We start from the raw sequence: 27500 nt of genomic DNA on the forward strand, positions 1-27500 counted from the left end.
TTCTGAACTCTCCCAGTTCTCCAGTCTCTTTTGTGCACTTTGTCATGCGATCCGTTCCGTGTCCTCTCCTTCTCGCCATTGTTCCTGACATTGCTTTGAATTTATTTAGCTCTGGCTTACTTTAGCCATAAGCAAGGCTACATCATCCCCCCCCCCGCTCCTCCACTGCCTTTCCTCTCGGGCAGTCCACCCAGAGAGAAACGCCATTTTTCACCCCCACCCCCCCCGTGATACACCTAATCTTTTTTTCTATTTCTTGGCTGAATTTTATTTTTATATTTTTATACATTTTACCACCTAGAATTATGTTTTTTTTTTTGTTTGCTTTTTTTTTCCAAACAGTGTGTGTGTGTGTGTACAGAATTACACATACGCACACATCTATATACACTAAAATACTTGTCCCAGGATGGGTAAAATTAATTTTTGAGTAGAACAGTTTTTGCATCGCTTTTACATCCACTTGTGAAGATTGGAATTAAAATACTTTAATACCTTACGTCTAGAATCCTTATTCCAATTTTAATCACAATTCATTACATGATTTTGATTATTAAGCTTAAGGAGTTTTAAGAAGAAATTAAAATTTCAAGAATCTTGATTGATATTTTTTTATTTTAGCAATATTTAGAGGAAGGGAGTGAAGTTTTTACTCCCATAGTCACCTCTACTCCAACTCTCCCCATAGACACAAGGTAGGTTGTTTAATATGACACTTTTAGTGCTGATTTATCAAAAATTTACCCAGCGTTGCACAGGAACCTATTTCAAGAGACTATGTAGAATACACAAAAAATAAAAGTTAAAAAGAAAAAAACAAAAGTCTATTAATATTGTAATTTTAATCTATTCAGAGTAGGAAAGAAAACAAATCAGGGAAAAAAAATGAGTACTCACAGAAATTGAACTTGCAACTTTTTTGTTTGTAAACCAGTCTGACACCATGACAAATTTAAATTTTTAAATCGTTTTCAACTATAAACTATGTTATTTGTCTTAATTAAAAAAAATAATTTTTTTTAATTGTGTGAAAAATAGGCCCTAGGTAGTGGAGAATAATATACTGTTAAAATAATCATATTTATTTAAATCTAAAAGTATCTGCTGTAATTGTTTAAAACCAATTACATTTTTTTTTCTTTTACAAAGGGGTAACCATATATCAAGGCCCAGAGGCCATTCAAGGATAAGGGTTAATTTATGTATTGTAGTCATTGGGACAATAGCGTAGTAATTGTTTGTGGTGGAAATTTGATAAAATCAGATTATTTATGAGGACATTTCAATAAGAACTTGTTTATGTTGGACTTGGAGATGACAATCCACAGGCGGGCAATTATAGGAAAGAAGCTTTGTTGATGGAATCCACGATTAGGTTTAGGCACAGACAGAAAAGGGAGGAAATTGATAATGGCTTTCGCTAGATGAGTGCTTTTTGTGAAAGAATGGCGAGGTGGGGGGGGGGCATAGACTAGAGCTCACTTGCCATGAAAATAACGATAGAACAGAGACAGGCTTGCAACGTCTCCTCTGTGTGAAAGATGCTGCAGAGAAGAGAAAAGGGCATTACCTACTAGATTACAAAGTTGGTTTTGAACTCTCTCGGGGCAGGATAGGATGCTCCGAGCAGCTTTTGCCCAGATGTGGCAATGGTAGTCCATCCTAGGACGTTCTTGACTCTTATGCAGGTAGAGAATTGCGTTAATGTATCAAGACGTTAACACAAATAACTGACAGCTTTTCATTATTTTCACTTTTATTTTATGTTGTCATAAAATGAATTATTTTTACGTTTATGAATTTTGGAGATGAGGATTGATTATTTATATTGTTTGCTTCTCATCTTAAGTGTTATTTTAGCAACGTTTCAGTCGATGTAACCTCCGATCTTCTTCAGCAATATTTTGTCAAATTCATGAATCTGCATACTAGAATTGTCCGCAAGGACCTGTGGCATGGTAGATATAGTACTTGGTAAAATTCAGTTGTAAAATTACACTCTTCTGGAGGTTGAAGGTTTAATCCTCAATGTGGCCGACACTCAAAAATACAATTGTGAATTACTTATGGCTTTTCCCAGTCATGGATGGCAGAACAAGAGCATCCTATTATCATGGATTAAATAAAGTATTCCATTCGAAATTCATTGCAGATTATTGAGTTCAACAAGATACATCTGAAGGATGTCGGAGGTTGCATTGACCAAAACATTATGAAAATAATGCCCAAGATGAGAATAGTGGTCCTAAGAATCCAAATAAATGTGAAAATTTTTTTAACTAATCAATACAATTTAGAAAGTTAATTGGATTAAGGAGAAGAAAAAAAAATGGGGCGTCTGATTGAAGACAAGAAAATATGTCATTTTTAAAAATTATTTTTTTGACTCGCAAGTAACTTTCCAGGTCTCTGGTGGTCATACATGGAGCATGGTTCCAAGAGTTATTTTATTGGCCATCTCAAGTACTTTCATATTACCACCAGAGTGATGAAAACTTGCTTGCTGAGTGAAACAATTTTTTTTTTTTTTAAATTTTAAATGAGAAAATTCAGTTGTCTTCAGTCAAACATTTGTTGTTGACGTGTCTTTAGCAACTTCAAAATGCTGTTATTTTTATTTTTTTCTACTACCTTAGTGGTTTTTTAAGAGCTATAAGCTCTTTTTTTTATTCATATATATATATATATATATATATATATATATATATATATATATATATATAATGAATAGATTGCCTTTATTTTGTGGGGGGGGCGTATTTAGTTATTTATTTTTATTATTAAATATTATTTTATGTGCATAAAAGTATACCTATGGACATGCATGTTTCTAGCTCATAGCTGTTGTCAGCATAGGTTGGGATTGAACTCATGACACCAGTATCCGCATTTTTATACTGTACCAGTGTACCACAGTCGATCACCACTTGAATGCACAATTTTTTATCGCTTATAAATTTAAGATTTGTTGTTGGCGTTTATATATATATATATATATATATATATATATATATATATATATATATATACATATACAGGGCTCTATGAACAAATTTATCTTTAGTTGACCTTTGACAACTAAATATTTTTGTTTACCAGCCAAATAGAAAAGTTACTAGCCAAACCCATATGATTTTGGGAATATGACGTCTACGTTCCATGACGAGAACATTATAAAGATTTTTCTGGTTTTTTTTTTTTTTGTTTTTTTTTTTTTTTACATAAGTGAAATTGTAAATATGCAACAAATTTTATGCTAATACTTGAAGGTATAAGCATTAAAATTTCTCCAGACGCTTTTTTTTTTTTTTTTTTTTTTTTTTAAGCAGCCTTCATTAAAAAATATGTATTGTTCTATTAAACTTTTAATTGCTTAAATAATTTGACTTTGCTCTTTTTATTTAAATAAAAGAAATAGTTGAAAAGATTTTTTTCACTCAACAATGAGCTTTGGAAGATTGTGAAAAAACGCAATCGCCAAAAGATAACGTTTTATTATTTCTAGTCACCACTTGAAAAAAATTACTCACAAATGTGAATGAAACGCCTGATATATTTGTATCTCTACAATTATATAAATGCAACTTTGTCTCTCTGTGTATGTGTGAGTTTGTTCCTTATAAACTCCAAAACGGCTGAATAGATTTTCTTTAAAATTTACAGAACTTTAGTGTATAAGTCTGGGAGTTATGTTTTGTCTCAGAATACCTCGATAATTACTGATAATCGATAATCAAAACCGTTATTTTAATTTATCTATCATTAGTAAAGCCATTTTTTCCATTTTGTGGCTTAGCAACAATGATAGAACAAGTGACTGTTAAAATTCTAAGGTGAGTGAGTTGATAGCGTGTTTTTTTGTTGTTGTTGTTTTTTTTTTAATTGTTGCATGACGTGGTCTGTAAGTTCAAACTCTGCACATAAATTTCTTAAAATTTTTTTTTTTTCGTTAACTGGAAAGACGTTTATATGAAATAATTTTATAAAAGAAACAGTAGGTTCTCTAGAGTGCAATGTAGAATAACATATTTTGGACTAATTTGGACTAAGATACTGTATGGAGGCATGTGAAGGTTCCTCTCGGGCGATTTCACGGATTTCAATGACAATAAAAATATAGGAGTGTGAAATATTCATTGATCCTCATTCAGTCCCAGGCAACGTCGGTTTCCCTGCTAGTATATATATATATATATATATATAAATAAATAAATAAATAAATAAAAGATGAGAACTCAAAGTTAAATAAAACTTTATTACCTCATGAGATCAAAAAGGAAGAAGAACCTCTTTAGGCCATAGCATGCTTCTCATCAGGATATGAGAAAAAAGTCAGGTTTATATATCTACAAAAAAACTGGCATAAGCACATAAGCTTAGAAATGAGATGGAGGGAAAGTATATATATATATATATATATATATATAGATAGATAGAAAGAAGATAAGATAAATGGGGACATATATAGGAGAGTAGGGTAATTTGAATTCTCATCTTTTATATTAATTGCTCTAATTATCCGTGTAGAGCTTCTGGTATCTTGACAGGTTTCTTTGTTTAAAGATTATCTTTATCAATTATATACATACACGCACACATACAGATAGCCGGGTTTATAATCACTGATAATTATTTTTATATATTTCTCTCTGTCTGTCTGTTCCACTTTTTCTTGGAAACTACTGAGCCGATCTGGCTGAAGTTTATATGGACCATTGTTATAAGGTGCAGCAAAATAAATATTACGGTATCCGTTCTATGCACAGTTAATGATTAGTATTTAATGGGAAAATAAGCAGAAATTTAACCATATGCAGCCACCAATTTGACATAACGTACTGATTTTAAGTCAATGGGCTATAATATATATATATATATATATATATATATATATATATATATATATATATATATATATATATATAATCTCTAGTGATGGGGTGATTCCAATAGTTTCCTCTATTCTGATGTAATTACCAATTCTGTTCTAAATTACTAGTTCTGATTTTTGTAACATTTCTAAACTAGAATTTTTTTTTTTAATTCCGACATTCCTAAAAAAAAAAAAAAAAGTAATATGTAAAGATAGACGATTCCAATATTTTTGCCAATTCCGATACAATTAGCAATTCCATACTAATTTCCTGATTCCGATACAATTACTGATTCCGATTCTTTATAAATCTGTAAATATTTAACCATAAAAACATGTCTTAAATGTGCCTATATTTTCTCAAGCATAAAAACACGTTTGTGATGGAGTGTCTAGAGATTTTAGTTTTACTGGAAGTCTGAATCCAGAAATGTTTATTATTTTATTATTACTACAAGCAGTGGAAGATGTTTATTAAATTAAAATCAAATAAAGAAGATAATTTAAGGAATCGGTTTTGGCATTGGAAAATAGGCTCAAATTTTTCCGATAACCCAAAAAGCTCCCGATTTTTCCGATTCCCAATTCTGATTCCAATTAATTGTCCCAACACTAGTAATATGTGCATATATTTTTGCAAATATAAAGTATATTTGTGTGTGTGGGTGGGTGGGGGGGATGATTCTAGGTTTATTGCTGGTTTCAGATTAACAAATATTTATCATTTTGTCATTAGTACCAGCAATGAAAAATTAAATTGAAAAAAAAAAAAAATAAATAAATAAATAAAAATAAAAATATTAAAAGAATTGTCATCTGAAAAATATCCCCAAAAGTTCCGATTTTTTGGACTCCAATTAATCGTTCAAACACTAATAATTATGTTTATATATTTGTATAGTGTTCAATATTTTGAATATTTAACCTGCAAAAGTAGAAAAATGCAAATGAATCTGATGATGTAAGCCTCATTAACTTCTTCGTAAATGAGTTCTACACGCTTGGATTGTTATGGAGGAATACAGTGATGTAATAATAAACGTTTTGCAGGTAAATTTTAATGTCGATAGATTTGAAGACAAACCTTTTATTTTGGATGTAGAAAAAAAACTTCCTGATATATATATATATATATATATATATATATATATATATATATATATATATAATATTGGTCCCCTGACAAGGGAGGGTTTAGAGGTAGTAATTCACTCCCGTTCTTTTGCTCGCACTTTTCTCAATAACCACGCCTTGGATTTTTTAAAAATTTTGCACAAACATTAGTCATGGTGAAAGTAAATTTTTGTTAAAATGGATTTTCCAGGATAACTCTGGTTGACCCCTTAGGGGCCATTATAGGGGTAAAATCGTCCTTAAATCATTCGTCAGTTAATTTGTTTGCAATTTTCTCAATAACCACGCCTTTTTTTTTTTTTTTAAATTTTGCACAAACATTAGGCATGGCGAAAGTAAATTTTTCACACATGCTCCGTTTGTTTTATTAAATAGAAATCTTTCAAGACAAGGTATGAAGCCACTTGATGTAAGGAGCTAGCAAGAGTGAAAGATGATTATCGCAAAAACAGGAGACACCTGTTGAAAGACCGAGGCTGTAAGTAAGCAGAAAATAATGAAGAGAAAGAGATTTCCATAACCTTGCAATTCTTGGAAAGAAGCTACTAGAATAAGAAACAAAATGGTGAATCGATGGAGACCAGTAGACCAACAAGTTAAACAAGCTGGAACAAAGGAAGCCGGGAATAGATCAGACAATTCTGAAGAACACATGTCATAATAATATTTATAGAAAAGACCGAGACTAGCAACATCACGTCTGTGAGAGAGAGGTTGCAGTGAAGAAGAAAGTGTGGGGGGCCAACCAAATTACAGACATGTTTCTGCACTTTATCAAAGACTTTTGTTGGGAGGACGGTTTTTGATTCTGTTAAAACATCACTGAAACTGGTTGATTTTATTGAGAACGAGAAAAATCTATGATTTTAATAAGATGGAAACGATGGAGAAAAAATATAAATAAAAAAAAAAGCAGCTTAAAAATATTCTGACTTTATTACCTTATAATTATTACATATCTCTATATAGCGTTAGGTGTGTGCATATATTTGTATGTATAGGATTCATTTAAAAAAATTAAATGCTCATTATGAATTTTTGAACAATGCTGCTACGTACATAGAGTTGTAATGTGGTTTATATTTAGTTTAATTTAGTTGTATGCAAAGGGGCGAAAACCCTTTGAAAATTTGGTGCTTATGCACTTATTGTATTGCTATTTTTAAATAGTATTTTGAAGTTAAATTAAAGTTTTATCTTTTTTTTATGAAATTGTTAGGGGAAAGTACAGAATAGTTACAAAACACCCACCTTTCCCCTTGTTAAGAATGGATTTCTAAATAATAACATTATTATTTCAGCATGGTTCAATAAGTGCATAAGTCTTTGAATATTCAAATATCTCTGATTTTTGTGCAATTTTAACAATTAATAAATATTCCCCACATTTCCGTTTCGTTGGATTATTCTAAAAGGGTTTTAGGGCCCATAATATGGGCAAAACCTCTCATTTGAAAATTTAAATATTTAAGATTTACATTGAATTTGATTCATAAGCATTAAATACCAATGAAACAAAATTCCGTGAATTTCAATTTCTTCTTGAGCCTATTTCATCTTAAGTCTGAGACATTTTCTAGAATCCAAACCATTCAACGGATTTGCACAAAATTAAGATGAGGATTCTAAACATAAGGTTTAGTAACCTTTTAATCTTTATAAGGGCACATAAAAGTGGTGCAAAACTACTCTGTATGGAGAATTAATTTTACCTGTTCTGTTGCAGGCATTCTTCTAATATATATATATATATATATATATATATATATATATATATATATATATATATATATATATATATTTGCTCCCCTCAATAGTGTTCAGCCTTTCTTATCTTGACAAGTTTTGCTTTGGTAAAGATTTACTCTTTGATAAGTGAATTATATATATATATATATATATATATATATATATATGTTGCAGTTATGAAGGGAAGACTTGTTTTGATATTCATAATTAAAAGAAATGGCTCCCCCCCCTCTACTATAAAGTATGAATGTCAATAAAACATGCCTTCCATTCATAATTGCAATATGGAAATTTTGTACTTCACAAAAAAATTGTGAAATTATATATGTATGTTTAAAGAAAAATCGAGTTCAGTGACTTTAGTTATATCACTAGAAGACAAAAACAACAATTATATAAATATAAAAACTGAAATATTCCAAACCTTTATGATACGTGTTCATGCTACAAATAATTACAACTTAGTTCAACAGAACTCTTCTATTATAACAAAATTATGTCATAAATTTTGTATTCTACCGAGTTTGGACATACATGTGTGTGGGTGTTTACTTTTTTTTTTTTGTTATTTAGTTTTAGGCCCAGTAAGTCAAAACCCCAATCTAATTCTGTCTATAACTTCTATTTCAAAGAATACCTAAGTCACAAAAGTCCATTAAACTTGGTTTAAAATCATGCCAATGTGACAAATTTTCATCTGAATAATCACAGGTCACCTTTTTCTGTATGGCCATTGCCTTTGCATGCTGTGTTCGGCCATTCTCCCTTCCTCCATCACCTCTCTCCTTTTTTTTTTAAATCTCATTAATACCTTGAAACTTAACTCTTGTGTTATTCTTTTATTAAAAATACAGTAAAGATCTCTCTCTCTCTCTCTCTCTCTCTCTCTCTCTCTATATATATATATATATATATATATAGTCATCCACATAAGTGCATTTTGATTACATATATAAATTGCTCTCTTAGTATAGTTTATTTTATCTTGTTATATTTTCTTTATTATTGTTGTTTATAGGCCAAAGTAGTCATGTGTTTTGTCAATATAACATCTAAGAAAACTCCATAGACCCCCTGCAATGTATTAAAGAAAGAAATTCCATTAAATAATTCTTGTAAAATTTTTCTCATCGTAGCCACAGTCCGAATAATACGAGTCACCTTTTTGTGCATGGCCACTGCATTTGCATGCTGTGTCTAAGATAAAAACTGCTACTTCCAACCACTGCCATTGGCCCAACACCTACCCAACCACCTTGCTTATGCAATAGCAGTTGGGTAATGCCATTTCCGAAGCCAAAATGTAAAAAGAACAATATATATATATTATATAAATTGGTGTCTATAAATAGATAAAATTGATCACTGTATTTATTGTTTTTTGTTTTACTTTTGTTTAACACAAAAAATTTATTTACTTAAATCTTTTTTTAACATGATATAAATCCCTTTTAGACTTAATAAACAATGCTAAAATAAAAAAAAATGATAGCCAAATTTTTATATATCATCTATGTACACAGTATATAAGTATGTATATTATGCATTTATATAATATCTATATATAAAATATATCCATATAATACATATATGCAGGTATAAAATATCTGTATGATATATATATGCAGGTGAAATATATATATATATATATATATATATATATATATATATATATATATATATATATATATATATCAGGTTGAAGTAAAAGTCTTTTTTTTTTCAAATTCCAACAATTAAAATTAATCACTCAAACTATAGTTTATTAAAACATTTTCTGTAAAGAATTAAAACACACACACACACACACACACACACACACACATATATATATATATATATATATATATATATATATATATATATATATATCCACTTCAAAATGTTTTGTGAACACGCTTTTCTTTTTATTATTTGTATGCATTTCTGGGAACGTTTTCAATTCAGCATGTCTTCACCTCCAATTTCCAATTCAGCATGTCTTCACCTCCACTTATATTTTGTTAATGATTCCACTTAACGTAAAGCATTACTCTCTGCAATTAGAATTGAGTTCTTTCAGGAACCGGTAATGCAAGCATACAGGAGAACCCCGGGATACGGTGGCCCTAGGACACGGGTTTTTCAGGTTATGATGTGGATTACGATGTTTTTTCCGGCCCCTCGTTACGGTATTTGCCCCCCTTACGGTGTTATAATGTTATTTGATTATATACATGTGTATTATATACTGTACTGTATTTTGTTACTAATTTTTCATGTCGTATCCCGGGGTTCTACTGTATATAAAAACAATTTTCCTTACTTTCATGGGATGTGGGGTGGTTTATGGGTAATACTATTAAAACACACACACACACACACACACACATAAATATAGTCAACTGTGCCGATTAGTTGTAGATACGGTGAAACACGTGTCCGTGGATAACTATTTTATAAGTAAAATGTGTATATATAAATATATATATAATAAATTGTATCTAGCTCTATAACTTTACTGCAGTTTCACAATATCACCAGAAGTGTCCCCGACTGGCATCAATTTGTTGTTTTTTGGTTCTGTTCCAATTTTGAGAGATTTGTTTTCCTGGTCGTTATATATATGTGTGTGCGTGTGTGTGTGTGTGTATTTAGTTTTAAATAAAAGACAAAAAACTGGCCAATAACTATCCCACATCAATATTAGTGTACTAAAGAAATTTCAAAATACTTAAAATAAAAAAAAAAAATAAATAAATAAGTAAAATAAACCAAGGCCCTATCTTACCTGTGATTGCTGGATTTTCTCTTTTTTACCTGCTCTTTTTTTTTCCAAGTCAGACATTGTTCTCCTCTCTTGATATCGTCCCCCACCCCATGTCATCATTTTTGTTCTCGCAGCCCGAGTTCCTTCCTTCTCGCACCGCCACAGCCACTGTTGTTATCCCTCTTCGCAACCACGGTCTCCGCTGCTGCCGCTTCCACGGTCATCTTTATTGCTGTAGCAACATCTGCTGTAGTTTCCCTCAGCATTCACCCCTCCCCGCTGCACGTGTGCGTCGTAGCCTCAATCAGATTTGCTGTCAAAGTATGAAACTTGCTTGTAGTTGAATGTCATCTTCCAAGGTTCCTCGTTCATGTTCTCATGCAGTTGGTATCCAAATTATTACTCTATATATTATTGTCAGGCTGTCTACCCATGCATACGGCTATCGAGAGCCTTTTGGGAAGATACTGCGTTTTGTTGTTTCTCACCCTCATCCACTGCCCATCTCCCTCTTCCCCTCTCTTTTACTTTACTTGTACTGTACTTTGCTCTCTCTGCCTCCCGTCTCCCCTCTCTCTCCTTCCCTCTCATCTCTCGTCTCCTTCACTCTCGTCTCTCCTCTGCTGCCCTTCCTTCTCTTCCTCCCGTCTTTCCTCTCTCTTCCTCCCGTCTTTCCTCTCTCTTCCTCCCGTCTTTCCTCTCTCTTCCTCCAGTCTTTCCTCTCTCTTCCTCCCGTCTTTCCTCTCTCTTCCTCCAGTCTTTCCTCTCTCTTCCTCCCATCTCCCCTCCCACCTTCTCACCTCTCCTCTCTCTTTTTCCCGTCTCTCCTCTCTCCTCCCTCCGGTCTCTCCTCTCTCCTTCTCCCTCCGGTCTCTCCTCTCTCCTTCCTCCTCCAGTCTCTCCTCTCTCCTTCCCCCTCTGGTCTCTCCTCTCCCCTCTGGTCTCTCCTCTCTCCTTCCCCCTCTGGTCTCTCCTCTCTCCTTCCCCCTCTGGTCTCTCCTCTCTCCTTCCCCCTCTGGTCTCTCCTCTCTCCTTCCCCCTCTGGTCTCTCCTCTCTCCTTCCCCCTCTGGTCTCTCCTCTCTCCTTCCTCCTCCAGTCTCTCCTCTCTCCTTCCACCTCCGGTCTCTCCTCTCTGCTTCCTCCTCCAGTCTCTCCTCTCTGCTTCCTCCTCCAGTCTCTCCTCTCTGCTTCCTCCTCCAGTCTCTCCTCTCTCCTTCCCCCTCTGGTCTCTCCTCTCCCCTCTGGTCTCTCCTCTCTCCTTCCCCCTCTTGTCTCTCCTCTCTCCTTCCCCCTCTGGTCTCTCCTCTCTCCTTCCCCCTCTGGTCTCTCCTCTCTCCTTCCCCCTCTGGTCTCTCCTCTCTCCTTCCCCCTCTGGTCTCTCCTCTCTCCTTCCCCCTCTGGTCTCTCCTCTCTCCTTCCCCCTCTGGTCTCTCCTCTCTCCTTCCCCCTCTGGTCTCTTCTCTCTCCTTCCCCCTCTGGTCTCTTCTCTCTCCTTCCCCCTCTGGTCTCTTCTCTCTCCTTCCCCCTCTGGTCTCTCCTCTCTCCTTCCCCCTCCGGTCTCTCCTCTCTTCTTCCCCCTCCGGTCTCTCCTCTCTTCTTCCCCCTCCGGTCTCTCCTCTCTTCTTCCCCCTCCGGTCTCTCCTCTCTCCTTCCCCCTCCGGTCTCTCCTCTCTCCTTCCCCCTCTGGTCTCTCCTCTCTCCTTCCCCCTCTGGTCTCTCCTCTCTCCTTCCCCCTCTGGTCTCTCCTCTCTCCTTCCCCCTCCGGTCTCTCCTCTCTCCTTCCCCCTCCGGTCTCTCCTCTCTCCTTCCCCCTCCGGTCTCTCCTCTCTCCTTCCTCCTCCGGTCTCTCCTCTCTCCTTCCCCCTCCGGTCTCTCCTCTCTCCTTCCACCTCCGGTCTCTCCTCTCTCCTTCCACCTCCGGTCTCTCCTCTCTCCTTCCACCTCCGGTCTCTCCTCTCTCCTTCCACCTCCGGTCTCTCCTCTCTCCCTCCCGTCTTCCTTCTCCCTCTTCCTCCCTCCGGTCTCTCCACTTCTTCTCTCTTCCTCCCTCCGGTCTCTCCATTTTTTCTCTCTTCTCCACTTCACTTCTTCTCTCTTCCTCCCTCCGGTCTCTTCACTTCTTCTCTCTTCCTCCCTCCGGTCTCTCCACCTCTTCTTCTCTCTTCCTCCCTCCGGTCTCTCCACTTCTCTCTTCTTTCTTCCGTCCCTCCTCTTCTCGTCCTTCCTCCCGTCTCTTCTCTCTCTCTTTCCTGGTATTTTATTTCTGTTTTAATTATTTTTGTGTTCTTTTATTTTTTTTACCATGCCTTTTCACAACACATCTTTCTTCACATTACATCTTTTTTCTTCATATCATAAATTTACATTATTTACATTTGCCCTTTTACCATGCCGTGTGTGTGTGTGTGTGTGTGTGTGTGTGTGTGTGTGTGTGTGTGTGTGTGTGTTCCATTTCCCTCTCTAGTTTATTCTGTTCATGCCTAAGGATAAGCGCCTGTTATGGATTTCTTTATATTTTCCCTTTTTACTGGTTCTGGTTGTGTGTGTGTGTATATATATATATATATATATATATATATATATATATATATATATATGACATATTAATCCATGTATGCTTTTGTTATAATGTAAAATGTATTTCTCACTTAAAAATGAATTCCTTGAAAGTCTAATAATAAAAACTACATGAAAAATGTAAAGGTATATAAATTATAGGAACTATTATAATTTTAGTCCTCTGTCGTTCATGAAAAAATGTCTTGATAAAAGAAGAACTTTTTATAAACAATTACATTTCTTTTGAGTTTATATATTGTGGCGTTTTTGTAGTTTCATTTCGTTCACCTTTCGTTAATTATAAACATGTAAATGTTCTTTGATAATCTTCTCTTATTCTCACATGCCCAGGGGCTATTCATGAAATCAAACGTTAGAATTGCAAAGAGAATTTCTTTTACTTATAGTGTTCGATCCATATTATAAGTTTCTTTAATATGCATGTATGCATGCGCTGCAGTAAAAAGAAGTAATCTTTTTTATAATTAAAAACGAGACCTTTGACATTCTGTAAAAATTAGGTATCCTAAATCTAAATTCTATTTTCCTCATCAGCTTAGCGCCAACCTCTGTCCCATTGCCACAATGTTGCATTCCTGTTCCTCTTTTACAAGTATTTCAGTCTTATGTGCTCTGATAAACTCGTACCACTTGTGTCCCCTCAACATACATACTCCTGACAAGCAGCAGGATTGCACTCCTTCATCGTTGAGGTCCCTAGATGCTAGAAAGCCTTTCATTCTTATAATGTCATTTTGTCGTAAAAATAATGGAAGCCATAATTATTAGATCAAGCTGGATTAAATATTGAGAAAAATCCCATTATCCCATAAAAAAACAAAAAATATACATATAACACAGACATAGCGTTAACTGCTCGTATAAATCTCATTGAATCTTGATATGATTCATCAAACAAGATTTTCCTTAAAATCAATCAAAAAGAAAATCAATAATAAAAATAAATCGATAATAAAAATAAATCAATAAAAACAAACTCATATCGAACAGTGTAAAACCAGATTGAAATATGCAAGTTATTAATTGGCTAAAAACCTTTTCATTTACTAGCTTTTTAAATTTACATTCTTTGTTAAAGAACACTTAAAACGCAATATTAAGCTAACTATATTCATGAATAGTACCTTTTTATTTACGACTAGCCTGAGTTCCCGGCGTTGCCCAGGTGTTTTGAGGTGTGTTGAGCAAAAAAAAAAAAATGATAGTAGCGTGCGGGGAGGTAATCAAAACAACAGAGGCGGAAAAGAAAGTGAAAGAAAATCTGACGTCTGAGCCGATGTCTCCATGATGCAACCGGAAGTCAAAAGCATTGAAATTAACTGATGTCAATCCAATGGTGACGATGACTTGCTAAAATGTTGACGAAAAAAATCGACCCCTCCTTGTACAAAACGGATGAGTTTAGGTTGGAGGAATTAATGTTTTTTGGCCAATTTTTCGATATTTGTTGTACAAGAGAATACTGATCTTTCCAGGATCCCTTGCTTCTGTTGAAAGTTTTTGCGAGACATACAAACATACATTTAAACAGACAGATGAGATATTTAAGACTAGAAGGGCTACCCAAAGTTACTTGAGGCAAAAATAATAACATATTTCTAATAAAACTTATTTTACCTCTCTCTTAGTTTCCACTCTCTTTCCCATCCTCCCTGCTTACTGCTTCCCTGACTGTACTAACCTGCCGAAGTTTAAATGTATTGTGAACAGATATCTCGCTGCTGAACTCTCTCTCTCTATATATATATATACTAGCAGGGCGCCTGGCATTGCCCGGTCGTATTTATTATTTCATAAACTTCTTTCCAGTTGACAAAAAAAAAAACATTAAGAAATTTATGTGTGAGGTTTGAACCTACAGAGCACGTCATGCAAAAAAAAAAACCCCTAAAAAATGGATAGATTTTCAAATCTTAGAAAATTTTTTGCAGTTAATGCAAAAAAATTAAGAAATTTATGTGCAGAGTTTGAACCTACAGACTATGTCATGCAAAAAAAAAAAAACATGCTATCAACTTACAGTAGAATTTTCATGGGCCATTGTTTTATCATTGTTGCTAAGCGACGACATGGAAAAAATGGCATTACTGATGATAGGTAAAATAACGGTTTCGATTATCGATAGTTATCGAGGGTATTTTGAGACAAAACTTAACTAAGATCACTCACAGACTTATACACTAAAGTTCTGCAGATTTTAAAGAAAATCTGTTCAGCCATTTCAGAGTTTATAAGGAACGAACTCACATACACTAACAAGGTTGCATTTATTTATATATATATATATACACACAAAAATAAAAGTACAAATACTTCCAGACAACAACCAGCTAGTTACAACTAATCTAGTATATAAAGTTATCTTGTTGGATTTCCATGTTAGACCTAAACAGCAATATATTTGACAAATTGATATTTTATTCTGACTAGCGATTTCTTCCTTGTTATCCTTGTGATTTGCTTAAATTTTTTTTTTTTTTTTTCGAAAAATATTTTTTCCAACAAATCAGATCATTACAACGAAGACAATTTTAAATAATGATCTAAAATGTTCAAAATTCAAAGAGAGATAATTCTGATTTTTAATTCAAATATAAAAGGTATCTCTTATATTTTGAGCCTTTTTTATACATCTCCTTGTGTCTGACACATTTTCTTAAATTTAAACTAAAATGACATCTATGACTTGGGCTAAGTTGAGCAGATACAGCTACTATGTACGCACACACACACATATAGATAGATAGATAGATATATATAGTCATCCACGGGCAGTTTCACTGTATCACAGCTCAAACCAGGATTGAAACTCAGTGTGACTATTAGCGCATTTAACCATTATGCTATTTGGCTGTTGCTAAGATGGGTATGTGAAATTACAATGCTTAAACATTGTCCAAACGACATTTGTTTACACAAAGAGCATTGTTTTATATGCTAGCAGCAGTTTTTTTTTTTGCTCCTCAATATGTTCAGCCTAAGATAAAGAGCATTTAGAAAATTTTTATTTATTCAAACATGACTACACATATGCATACATGTTTTAGCTAATGACTCTGACAGCTAAGATTCAACAATTGAAAATGGTAAAAATCTTTATAAGTATCGGACATCCTATAACCGAACTACCCAACACATTAATTCATCTTCGTATTCATTTATATATATATACTAGCGAGGGGTACCCGGTGTTGCCTGGGTGTTTGTAGGTGTCTGTGAAAAAAAGCAGTTGCCCGTGAAAAAAAAAGCTTTGACGACGCGCAGTTGGAAAATAGTAAAGTGTGAAAAAAAAAAACAGGTGCGCGTTTTTGATTGACGTGACGTCGATAGCTATTCAGCAGTTAGCATTTTGTGCGGGACAGTTTTTAATGAGGTCAATAAATCGGTTTGTTTGTTTTTAAAAACCCGCTCCCCCGTCAGATATGATGGAAATCGACATTGACCAAACGTTACTTAGCTCTCTAGAGACCACTGGCTCTGGGCCTGTGATTAGAGTCGAGTTTCGCTTTTTTTTTATACCGAAAACCGAATGTAATGCGTGCCGATGCGGGAAATGTGGAATAATTAACGTTTGAAAGTCAATAAAATTAAATAGACAGGCGAACTCCGTGGTTAACTGCGAGATATTACAATTTATAGATGATATAAAAAGTTTTAAGAAGTTGTGAAGCAAGCTTGCGCTTCTCTGAAAGAAGCCTTTTGTGAACATCAAGGAAAAGCGTACATACATACATACATACATACATACATTTTCGCTTTTATATATATATATATATATATATATATATATATATATATATATATATATATATATACTAGCAGTTCAGCCCAGCTTTGCTCGGGCCCTATGTACTGTTCATAACTTTATGTGCATATGTATATATATATATATTAAAAAGTTTGACTCGTGTCCATGTAACCTACATCTAAAATTTTAAGTATTTAGACCCAAAATTGGCAGAGGAGTTTGTTAGTCTGAAAAGGTCAACTCTTTCAACTTTGACCTCTTGGCAGCCAAATTTCCACCCCCAAACTGATTAAAAAGCTTGCTGCATATCTGAATACCCTAATTTCAAATGTTTAGTTCCAAAATTGGCCGAATAGTTTGCTAGAGACCGTAAAGGTCAAATATTTTGAAACTTGACCCCTTGACAGACAAATTTTCAGCTAAAAACCAACCAAAAAGCTTGTCTGTATACATGTTATGTAAAATTTCAAATGTTTAGACTAAAAATTGGCTGAGTAATTTGGTAGAGACCTCAAAGGTCAGATTTTTTTCAACTTTAACCCCTTACCATTGTTTTGGGGTCAAATCAAATGAAAAAGTTTGATCCATGTCCAAGTAAGCTACATCTAAAATTTCAAATGTGGAGACCCAAATTTGACGGAGTTTGATAGAGTTTTCAAAGGTCAAATCGTTGAACTTTAACCTCTTGACAGCCAAATTTCTGGCCGAAAATCGATTAAAAAGATTTTCCCAAATTTCAATACCCCTTATGTCAAATCTCGAGTCTGTATTGATACTTTGGTAGGGAAATGTACACACACACACGCACACATTTTCACTTTATATATATATATATATATATATATATATATATATATCACTACTTGTTGTATTGATTGTTTAAGAGTCATAGGATTCTCTGAATATCAATTAAAATTTATACAAACATTCGAACAGCATACATGAACTAACTTGGTTTCGATGTTAGTACATTTGTACAGGACTGTAAAATGAACTAAATATGAAATCATTCCAAAGGAACTCAGACAGAATAAAAACATATAATGATAAAACACTGGAAATTTACTTCTTTACAAAGCCATACCTATTGGAATAGTGTGAAGAGAAAGTGTTATTTATTTTCAAGTGTCATTGTTGATTATCAGCATAAATCGACCCCTCACCATGTACAATTTACGCATTGGAAGAGCACAAGTGTAAATCAGTTACGTATATACGCACGCACGCACACACACATAGTAACCCGGATATAAGAGATATTTGTTCTGGTCCCTAATTTAGAGCCTGTGTTTATGTACAGGTAACCCGGATATAAGAGACCTGCAGGGCCCTAAAAGTATCTTATATCCGGGTTACACTATATATAAATTTCAAAAGCAAAATGGAACCCAATATTCAATATTTAAGCCATTAAAATAGTTACTTAAAAATTGCAATAGAATTATACATTAATAAAATAACAGATCAGAATTAGATCCTGCTGCCATTTAATGGAGCAAAACAAAAAAAATCTTACACATGTTTAGGAACAAAATTTGAATTTACTTCAACAAATCCAAGTTATGATATGAGAGTTGACTATGAAAACAGCGATTTTCATTTGGTAATTGGATTTGTTCAAGTATGTTCCTGATTTTTTCCAGAAACATATGTAAGATTTCTTTTGCCCCCAAATTAACATTAAATCACTGTATGATACAAATCATATATATATGTATGTATATATATATATATATATATATATATATATATATATATATATATATATATATATATATTGTGTGTGTTCAGTTGATTTGTTTTATTTTTATTTTGTGAATGAATCAATCATGTTCCTCTCCTTCTCCAATTCACTTCTGATGATGAGAAGGAGGAGGAGAAGAAACTTTCATTTCATTTATTCAATTTCTTTTCCTTTTCTACCCCCCCCCCACACACACTTTTCCTTGGATTCCATTGAATAGACTAGCAAAGCGGAGTTACTGTGCCTGCCTGTGTAATTGTATCTAGAGCAATAGTGATCTATGTATATGATGTAACTTGATGTGGGCAGGCAGTGCTTTCATGTCACTCCTTTTTGTATTTATTTATTATTGCCGTTTTATTTGTTTTTAAGTGTGCGTGTGTGTGTGTATATATATATATACACACACGCACTACTATGAATAGGTAAATTCTGTTTTTTTTTTTTCATTATCATTGTGTGTATATTATACATTCTTGATTTCCATTTTTCAATACACAAAATGATAGTGAAATAATACTGAATACATTTAAAAAATATCTTTATATATATATATATATATATATATATATATATAATATAAACTCATTTATGATGTAATACAATTTCTCCTACTATATCACTATTAGGTTGTAGGGTCAGTTGATAGAGCGCTGGACACTAGCACTGTTGTTCCAGTTTAAAATCTTGTTAGGTCTAGTCATGCAGATCAGTTTGAGAGATGACGAGACACATGTCTGTGGATTATTTTATATGAATATATATATATATATATGATAGAAAGAGGTTCTTCTTTTAGATGGAGCACTCTTCAGAAGGAAATAATTTCTATTTACTACTGAGATAGTGCTCTCACATAAAATTTATTGAATACTTTCCAGTTACCAGTATTGTGATTTTATATATATATATTAGTCCTCACGCGAAAGAGCAGGACACAAAATGTTTTAAATAATAATAATAATAGAATAACAATAACAAAGACTTTCGCTGGCAAGGACTACTATTGACCGTAACCAGTTATACAGTCCTTTTGAAATTTTCATCTCTATTTTTCTCGTTATGTACTGAATATTTGTTAATGAAACCTAGATGAAATATCTTCCTTATTAAATTTTAAAGATTTTCTATTCTGAAAGAAGTTTTTAAAAATTTAATCTAAAAAAGTTATTTTAAAGTTTTTGTTAAAAAAATTCTGATTTTTCATTATTCAGACCTGTATTACAAAGAGAAGGTTGCAAAAAAATGAGTTGTGGTGTGAGGAGAAATACAAACTGAAACAGAGAAAATATTCAGACCTGTGATAATACAAAGAAGTGGTTGCAAAAATGAGTTGTAGTGTGAGGAGAAATACAAACTGAAATAGAGAGAAGGAGAGTTTTAAAATATAATCTTAAAAAGATAAGATACAAGTTAGAAAACATTTCATCCAAGACATGAAAATTGTTAAAAAAAAATGTTTTTACTATAGGCTTTAAAAATAAAGGTACAAAATTCAATTTGAAATTTATTTATCTTCAAAGTGCACTTTTATAAATTTTACAAAGTAAGGTATAAAAATTTAATTTAAACTGAATCAAAAAATTATCTTGGATTTATTTTATGTAATGTACATTTTGTTGCAATTTAAAAACATTATCTTTCATCTAGCAATTAATGATATAGATATAAAATTTTCAATGATTTTTTTTAAAGGGCAACAGAATGTACATTACATAAAATAAATCCAAGGTAATTTTTTGATTCAATTTAAATTAAATTTTTATACCTTACTTTATAAAATGTATAAAAGTGCACTTTGAAGATAAATAAATTTCAAATTGAATCTTGTACCTTTATTTTTAAAGCCTATAGTAAAAACATTTTGTTTAATAATTTTCATGTTTTGGATGAAATGCTTTTCTAACTTGTGTATATATATATATATAATATATATATATATATATATATATATATATATATATATATATATATGTATGTATATATATATCCATTTTGCATCACTTTTATCTTCTTACAAATATTAAAATCAAGTTATAATGCTACTAAAACTTATCTCTAGAATCCTAATTCCAGTTTTGATCATAATCCATTACATTATTTTTTATTCTAGAAAATGTCTCAAATTTACAGCTTAAGTTTAAGGAGTCGTAAGGAGAAATTGAAAGACAAGGAATCTAGCTTAATTAGTGCCTAGTGACTATGGATAAAATTCAGTTCCAATCTGATAGATTTAATTTTCAAATGAGGGCTTGTTCTCATATTACACTCCCTAAAAAAAATCATAACCCTGTAAAATATCCCCCCCCCCCAAGATTGACATTTGGAGAATATTTATTAATTGATGCTTGTTTCTCCATTTTGTCTTTCCATTATGTTATTGCTACAAATAATTTTATTTTGCTTCAGTTTTTTTTTTTCTGAAAATATTTCTTCATTTTGTCTTTCCATTATAAATATTTCTTCATTTTGTCTTTCCATTATGTTATTGCTACAAATAATTTTATTTTGCTTCATTTTTTTTTTTTTTCTGAAAATATTTACTCTCATTAAAAGAAACTTCCTTATTGACGTAAACAGATTAAAGGGAAACTATCATGTGCAATTATACGAATTTCCTTCTCTCTGTCTCTTCAATATATAAGTAGTAGCAGCAGCGTGCATATGTCTGCGTGTAAAACTCTCTTACAGTCCACACCACTGGATTGATCATGACAAACCTGGGATGGTGATGGTCCTCCACGTAGGGATGTTGCACAGCATTTTTTTAAGGTTACGGTCAAGGTCATAGCTTATGTATATATACTCTCCTATAACCCACACCACTGGACCTATCATGACCAAATCTGACATGATGATATTTAATGCAGCTCTTCATAAACTCCCTTATCTAGGGATGGTGCACACCAAGGTGAAGTTCGTTACCATCGGGGGGAGGGGGCACCACCATGGCGCCGACCAACTTCTTTGTGAATATGAATCAGATCATTCTCCTCCACCTCCATCCCCTCAACTAATTAAATGAATGTTAACCATTGTGATTCTTTTTAATTGTTTCAATTTTTATGTGTAACAATATGTGTCCACTTTGATATAACCTATTTACTTTAAAGTTCATATGATGAATTTCAGTCACTTCCAAAGGTAGTTAAAAAATTTTAAACACCTTAAGAAATAATTGCTCTTACAACATTCACTTACTGCAAAGGTGCCCACAAAGCAGGTACCCGGGCGTATAGCAAAGTCTCGCACAAAGCGCGGATATCTTTGCTAATATATATATATATATATATATATGTATATATATATTTCTCCTAAGCTCTAATTGTAGGTTCAACAAACATAAATGATGTTTTCTCCCTCGTTGCCAATGTTAATCTTGAAAAGGGTTGGCTGAAAGACGTCTCGATAGGGTTTTTTTTCTGCTCTGCCCCTTGTTTATTCCTTTTACCTAATTTATGTTTGAACATACAATTAGAATTTGGCAGAAATATATTTTAGAAGTGTATTTTGGTGTTTTTGTAAGTTTCTTTTTAATGGTTTATGTTTAAACTATAGAACCCCCCCCCCCCAAAAAAAAACTAAACCCTCAGCAATTCATAATGACACTACGTTCGGTGTTATTCAAAAGTGTTATACCATTATGTACACATAAAAATCTTTATTTATATATATATATATATATAAAGATAAATTTTATTTAATATTTTTTTATAATTTTGTTCTCTCTGGGGGTACTATTATACTATCTCATACATTTCAACCAAACAAAAGATCTTTTAAAGATTCTAACCATCCCTTTTAGTGCAATTGTTTTTATCTCTCTTTCACTTATTCTGTTGGTCTAGGTATATTTGTTAGGTAGTTTTTTAAAATTCTTTTTCATGAGTTTGGTTGCTTCTATATAATTACTGGAATTATAAAGATCTTCCTAAAATCCAAGTTTCTTTTCATGTCATACATAACACCCTGGTATTTTGTTATCTTTTCTCTCTCAACTCTGTTTAACTCAGCGTCATTTGAGACACTAACTTCTACTAAGGTTGCTTTTTTTTCCCTTCTTGTTCTATATCATGCTGTCAGGTTTAACAGCTCTGTTTTCTAGGTACGTAAGTGTAGAAAGTGTAATCATAGTAGATGGTGTATGACTTATTTCCAACTGTTCTTTTTGGTATATGTTCTTGCTCCTGTGTGTGTGTGTGTGTGCTTTTCCTTTATTTTTACATAAACATTTAGATATAGCTATTAATAAAATCACGTGGTATTCTTATGTTCTATGTGAGTGAAACTGCTACTATCTATGTGGGATTCCGTATTTGAGAAAGTAAGTCTAATAGGATAAAATTTAATAATTATTAAATGGTTATGAAATGTGCTTATTCTTGAGTGCAAACACGCTGTAGTATTTGCTGGAAATGGTGAGTGTTAAAGATTTGTAAAGGGATTGTCATTTTTTTTATTATAGTATCGGAAATTATAGAGAAAAATATTGAGAGCGTTTTATTAATATAACGATAATAATTATAAATAAAAACTGTTATTTATTGTGTTTACCTGTACATCGTAAAAAAGCATATTCTATTTTCCTCTATTAAACTTTTTTTTCAATATTCAGTACTTTTTGATATATATATATATAATATATATCTCAAATTATGCATCTGAAATGTTGGTCATTGAGTGCAAACATGCTTGCATTAATTAGAATACACATACACGCACTTCTATATTGTGTGCAATATATGCATGCTGTTAACACACTGTAAGCAGCAACTGCAATGTATAAATTCTGAATTGCCTTAATGTGCAGGTGAGTGCGTAGGCATTTGCATCTGTCCTGTCTTTGACTCACGCAGGAAAACACTCAGAGAAAATGGAATTTTAAGTATCTTAGCAAAGTGTGCATACTCGCATACGTACATAGATTATTTATTTATCATACAGCAGTATGACTACTAAGCATTGCCCTGCAGACATGAACAACAATATAAGGTTAAAAAACAAAGTGTGTGCGTAGCATCTTTCGTTTAAAACCCTTATCTCTTTATCTTCCCTCTCTGTCTGTCTCTATATCTGCTCCTGCCTTTCATGTCGCCCCTTTCCTCAGTTAAGAAGAATTTCCTCTTCCTTCTAATATATAAAAGACAAAATGTGTGTGGTGTGTGTATGTCTCGCAAAAACTTTCGACAGAGGCTACGGATCCTCACGAGATCGGTATCATTTTAATACTTGACCCTTCGGACGACAAATATTGAAAAATTGGCCCAAAACATAAATTCCTTCACCCTAAACTGGGCAGTTTTCTGCAAGGAGGGTCTGTCGCCATTTTTGCAAGTCATCGTATCGGTTGGATTGACTTCGCTTAATGTCAACGTTCTGAACTTCTGGTCGGACGATGGAGACATTGCTGTTATTCCCCCCCCCTCCATACCCGCTTATACCACTTCTCTTTTTATCCATCCCCCCGGGGGTTCCTTATTCGACCCAGGCAACGCTGGAGAACCCTGCTACTATACCATTTTTTTTTTACCCCCCCCCCCCCCTCCCTGGCCGAGGAGGGAGTCCTTACTTTATCTCCACACACCCAGGCAATGCCAGGTACACCTGCTAGTCTCCCATAGAGGACAGAACAGATGTTACACTTTGATTCTAGTATAAAAATCTAAGAAAGTATATCTTAGAGTTTTAGGCAAAAGTTGATAGGAAAATTATCTCTATATTATAATTTAGATTTCAGACAATACTCTGCTCTTTATCAAAACATGATTTTCTTGATTTTTATCAAAAAAAAAAAAAAAAAAAAGGCCAAGGAGTATTATATAATTGTATATTTATCTACAAGTCCATCTAATAGTTTGTATAATCTAAGCAATACAATACAAATACACGAGTCATTCATATCAACACACACAAGCAGTGTTTGCCGCAAGAAAGTATAATTTTATGAAGAGGTGTTGGAAAGATTCCTTTTTTCTTTGCAAAAATAGTGCTCAATATTTTTAATTAGAGCAGTGATAATAGTGTAGTGCCTACAATCTAATCGTTTCTATCAGGTTGCAAAGTCAGAAGTTTTGGAATAAGACAAACTATTAAGAATGCAAGTTGCCAGTTGGATATTTTAATCTAAAAAAATCAATCATTTTGAATATTAGAAGATTTTAAAATAAGGGGTCAAATGTTTTCCTGTGAGAATCCTAGGAGTTGGAATCTGACGTTTATACTTTTGACTCTGCAATCCTGGTTTCTATGCTAGCATAGTTATTTAGATTAACGAAACTTGAAATATATATACAGGGTGACCAAAAAAAATCACTGAAAATTTTAACATATTATGAAGACAGTGGAGATTTGTATATGTAAAAAAAATAAAATAAAATAAAATAAATAAAATAAAAGTGACACAAAAATGAAAAAGAACTTATGAAAAATAACATCTTTAAAATGGTTTCAATTTCAACTTTACAAATTCCTACCGTTTTCCAAAACATTATGCATGCTGGATTGCAGGATCACTCAGTTACGATTTAATTCCCTTTCTTAAATTTCTGTAGATTTTCAGATGTAAAATTATTCTTTGAGATACCCCCCACAAGAAAAAGTTAACAGACTGAAAATGAAAACAATCAAATGGAATTCTGTCGCACTTAAGATAATTTGCTTAGATATATATATTAGGTTGGTGCAAAATAATGTTGTTTTTAGATATATAGTTGAGCATCAAAAAAGACATTATTTTGGCACCAAGCAATATATATATATATATATATATATATATATTAGTATTAGTATTAAGATTTGAAAATATTCATGGCAATTAAACCACCCGCATTTCATCTTCATGAGGATTCATCTGGCTATATATTTATATATATATATATATATATATATATATATATATATATATATATATATATATATATATATATATAGAGAGAGAGAGAGAGAGAAATTGAAATTCTTAATTAAATTATATAGAATTACAAAATTTATTGTTTGACAAAGAAATACAAATATAATTATTCAAGTTTTTTTTTTTTCCTTAATTCATTGATTTTTAATGAATGGGCTCATCTCATCAAAGGAAATATATATATATATATATATATATATGACAAAGTCTATATTCCAAATTCCCGGATGTTGTTCATCTTACCGTTTATTTCTTTCAGCATGTTAAAATGTTCAACTCTTGACAGCACCTGTTTTGTACCGCAGAAACAATCATATAATTATTATGTCAATTTTTTTAATATTTTCTGCCCTGATTCATCAGAACAATCAGAACTCATTAATGAAAAAAACTAATTTGGGCATGATTACATAAATCCGAAAAAATCCAAAGAATAGTTGCAATTATTGTACCATTCTATATATGTTGAGGTTCAATAGAGAGTTAATCTCCAAACGTTATCTTGATAATACTCAACACAGATACATTATTAGGAAATCCTAGGAGTTGAATTTCAAACAGAACCCTTGCAACCGTGCAGATTCCCGAGTTTGACAAGATACACCTGAATAATGTCAGAGATTGCATTGGCCAAAACGCTGTGAGAATAAGACTCAAGATGAGAAGTTTTTTGAATAATGCAAATAGTACGAATTATCAATTCTCATCTCAAAAATTCAGAAACAGAAATTCAAATATGTTGAGAAAATGAACTAAAACAAATATTTGTTTTTCAGTATAATGTAAAGCTTTATCAATTTATATAAACATTAAATCAGCCTACAACTTTAATGTTTATACAGTTTTTTCTCGTATAAAGTAATATTTATTATTGTGCTATTTCTATGCATGCACTTGTATCAATGTTTTCTAGCCAAATCCTTTCTCATTCCAAGGAGGGAAAACAAACAACTTTGCAACTACTTTCTGATGATTATATTTTTGCCTCTGGTGAGTTGTTTGGTGAGCTTCCGCTATTCAACGAAAAGCATGTACGACATATTTCAATAAAAAATATGAATAAAGTATTATGAGTTCAAATTAAATACATCTTCTGGTTTTACAATGTTTATATATATATATATATATATATATATATATATATATATATATATATATATATAATGCACTTTGTATGTGTGAGTTCAGTCCCTATGGATTCCGAAGGCTGGGCTGATTGTTTGGAAATTTCACACAAATGTACCTTGGGTCTGAGAGAGCTCTTAGATAACGTTTGTATCAGAATGCCTCCGATAAATATAAAACATCAGTAATTGAAAAAATCCGATTAAAGAAGAAACAGTCTGATTTTGACCACCCTTATACAACCTATCATCAAGATAAAACCCTTATATAACCTAACATCACAAATACATTTGAGAAGTTTTATCAGTGCACAAGCAGAAGGGCCAGCTTATAAAATCAACAATAGGTTCTTTGATAAAACAGGGGCGCGTTCGAAATGTTTCTGTTTAAAGCACAATTGAACCATGATACTTGACTTTTACATTTTAAACTTTAATTGAAGCCATTATATATCAAAATAATTTTATAAAATCCACAGGGGATTCTCTACATTGCAATGTAGACTACAATGTATGCGAAGAGGTATGTGAAGCTCTCTCCTGTGATGGGTCTCTAACCAGAGTAGGCAATCAATCAATTTAATTGAAAATTGGATGATTTCGATGACATTAGAAGTATGTAACATTCGTTGATCCTCATTCAATCCCAGGCAACGCCTGGTCTCCTTTCTAGTATCTTGTGTGTCTATATATGTGTGTGTGTGTGTGTGTGTGTGTGTGTGTGTGCGCGCGCGCACGCGTATATATATATATATATAAAATATTAGACACACACATAGTAAATAAATGTCTTTTTGTAAGCCACATGCCTGGGTGAGTGTTTGTTAGTCTGAGCGTGCACATTCGTGATTGATTTGCTTATGTATGCAATCAAGCTATCGAGATATT

At 32.8% G+C, this 27500-nt stretch overlaps 2 protein-coding genes across 44 annotated transcripts in view; one reads left to right on the forward strand and one right to left on the reverse strand.

Moving 5' to 3' along the window:
* LOC145263695 (uncharacterized) overlaps positions 1 to 10768 on the reverse strand; it is a 75791-nt gene extending 65023 nt beyond the window's left edge. Inside the window, exon 1 of one of the 3 annotated variants that reach the window (XR_013864591.1) lies at positions 10527 to 10647. Coding sequence is in view for 1 of the 3 variants with exons in the window: in XM_080120637.1 (XP_079976763.1) it covers positions 10527 to 10625 (99 nt within the window). In the remaining 2 variants the exon portion in view is untranslated. Of the gene's footprint in view, positions 1 to 10526 lie in introns of all 3 variants that reach the window. The other 2 variants (XR_013864592.1, XM_080120637.1) reach the window with 2 other exon arrangements.
* Positions 1 to 27500, forward strand: part of LOC145263687 (SWI/SNF-related matrix-associated actin-dependent regulator of chromatin subfamily D member 1-like) — a 273700-nt gene that overhangs the window by 52218 nt on the left and 193982 nt on the right. The window lies entirely within an intron of this gene.

The sequence above is a fragment of the Euprymna scolopes genome, chromosome 39 (genome assembly GCF_053919585.1).
Source record: "Euprymna scolopes isolate OS-2025 chromosome 39, ASM5391958v1, whole genome shotgun sequence".
Lineage (NCBI taxonomy): Eukaryota > Metazoa > Mollusca > Cephalopoda > Sepiida > Sepiolidae > Euprymna > Euprymna scolopes.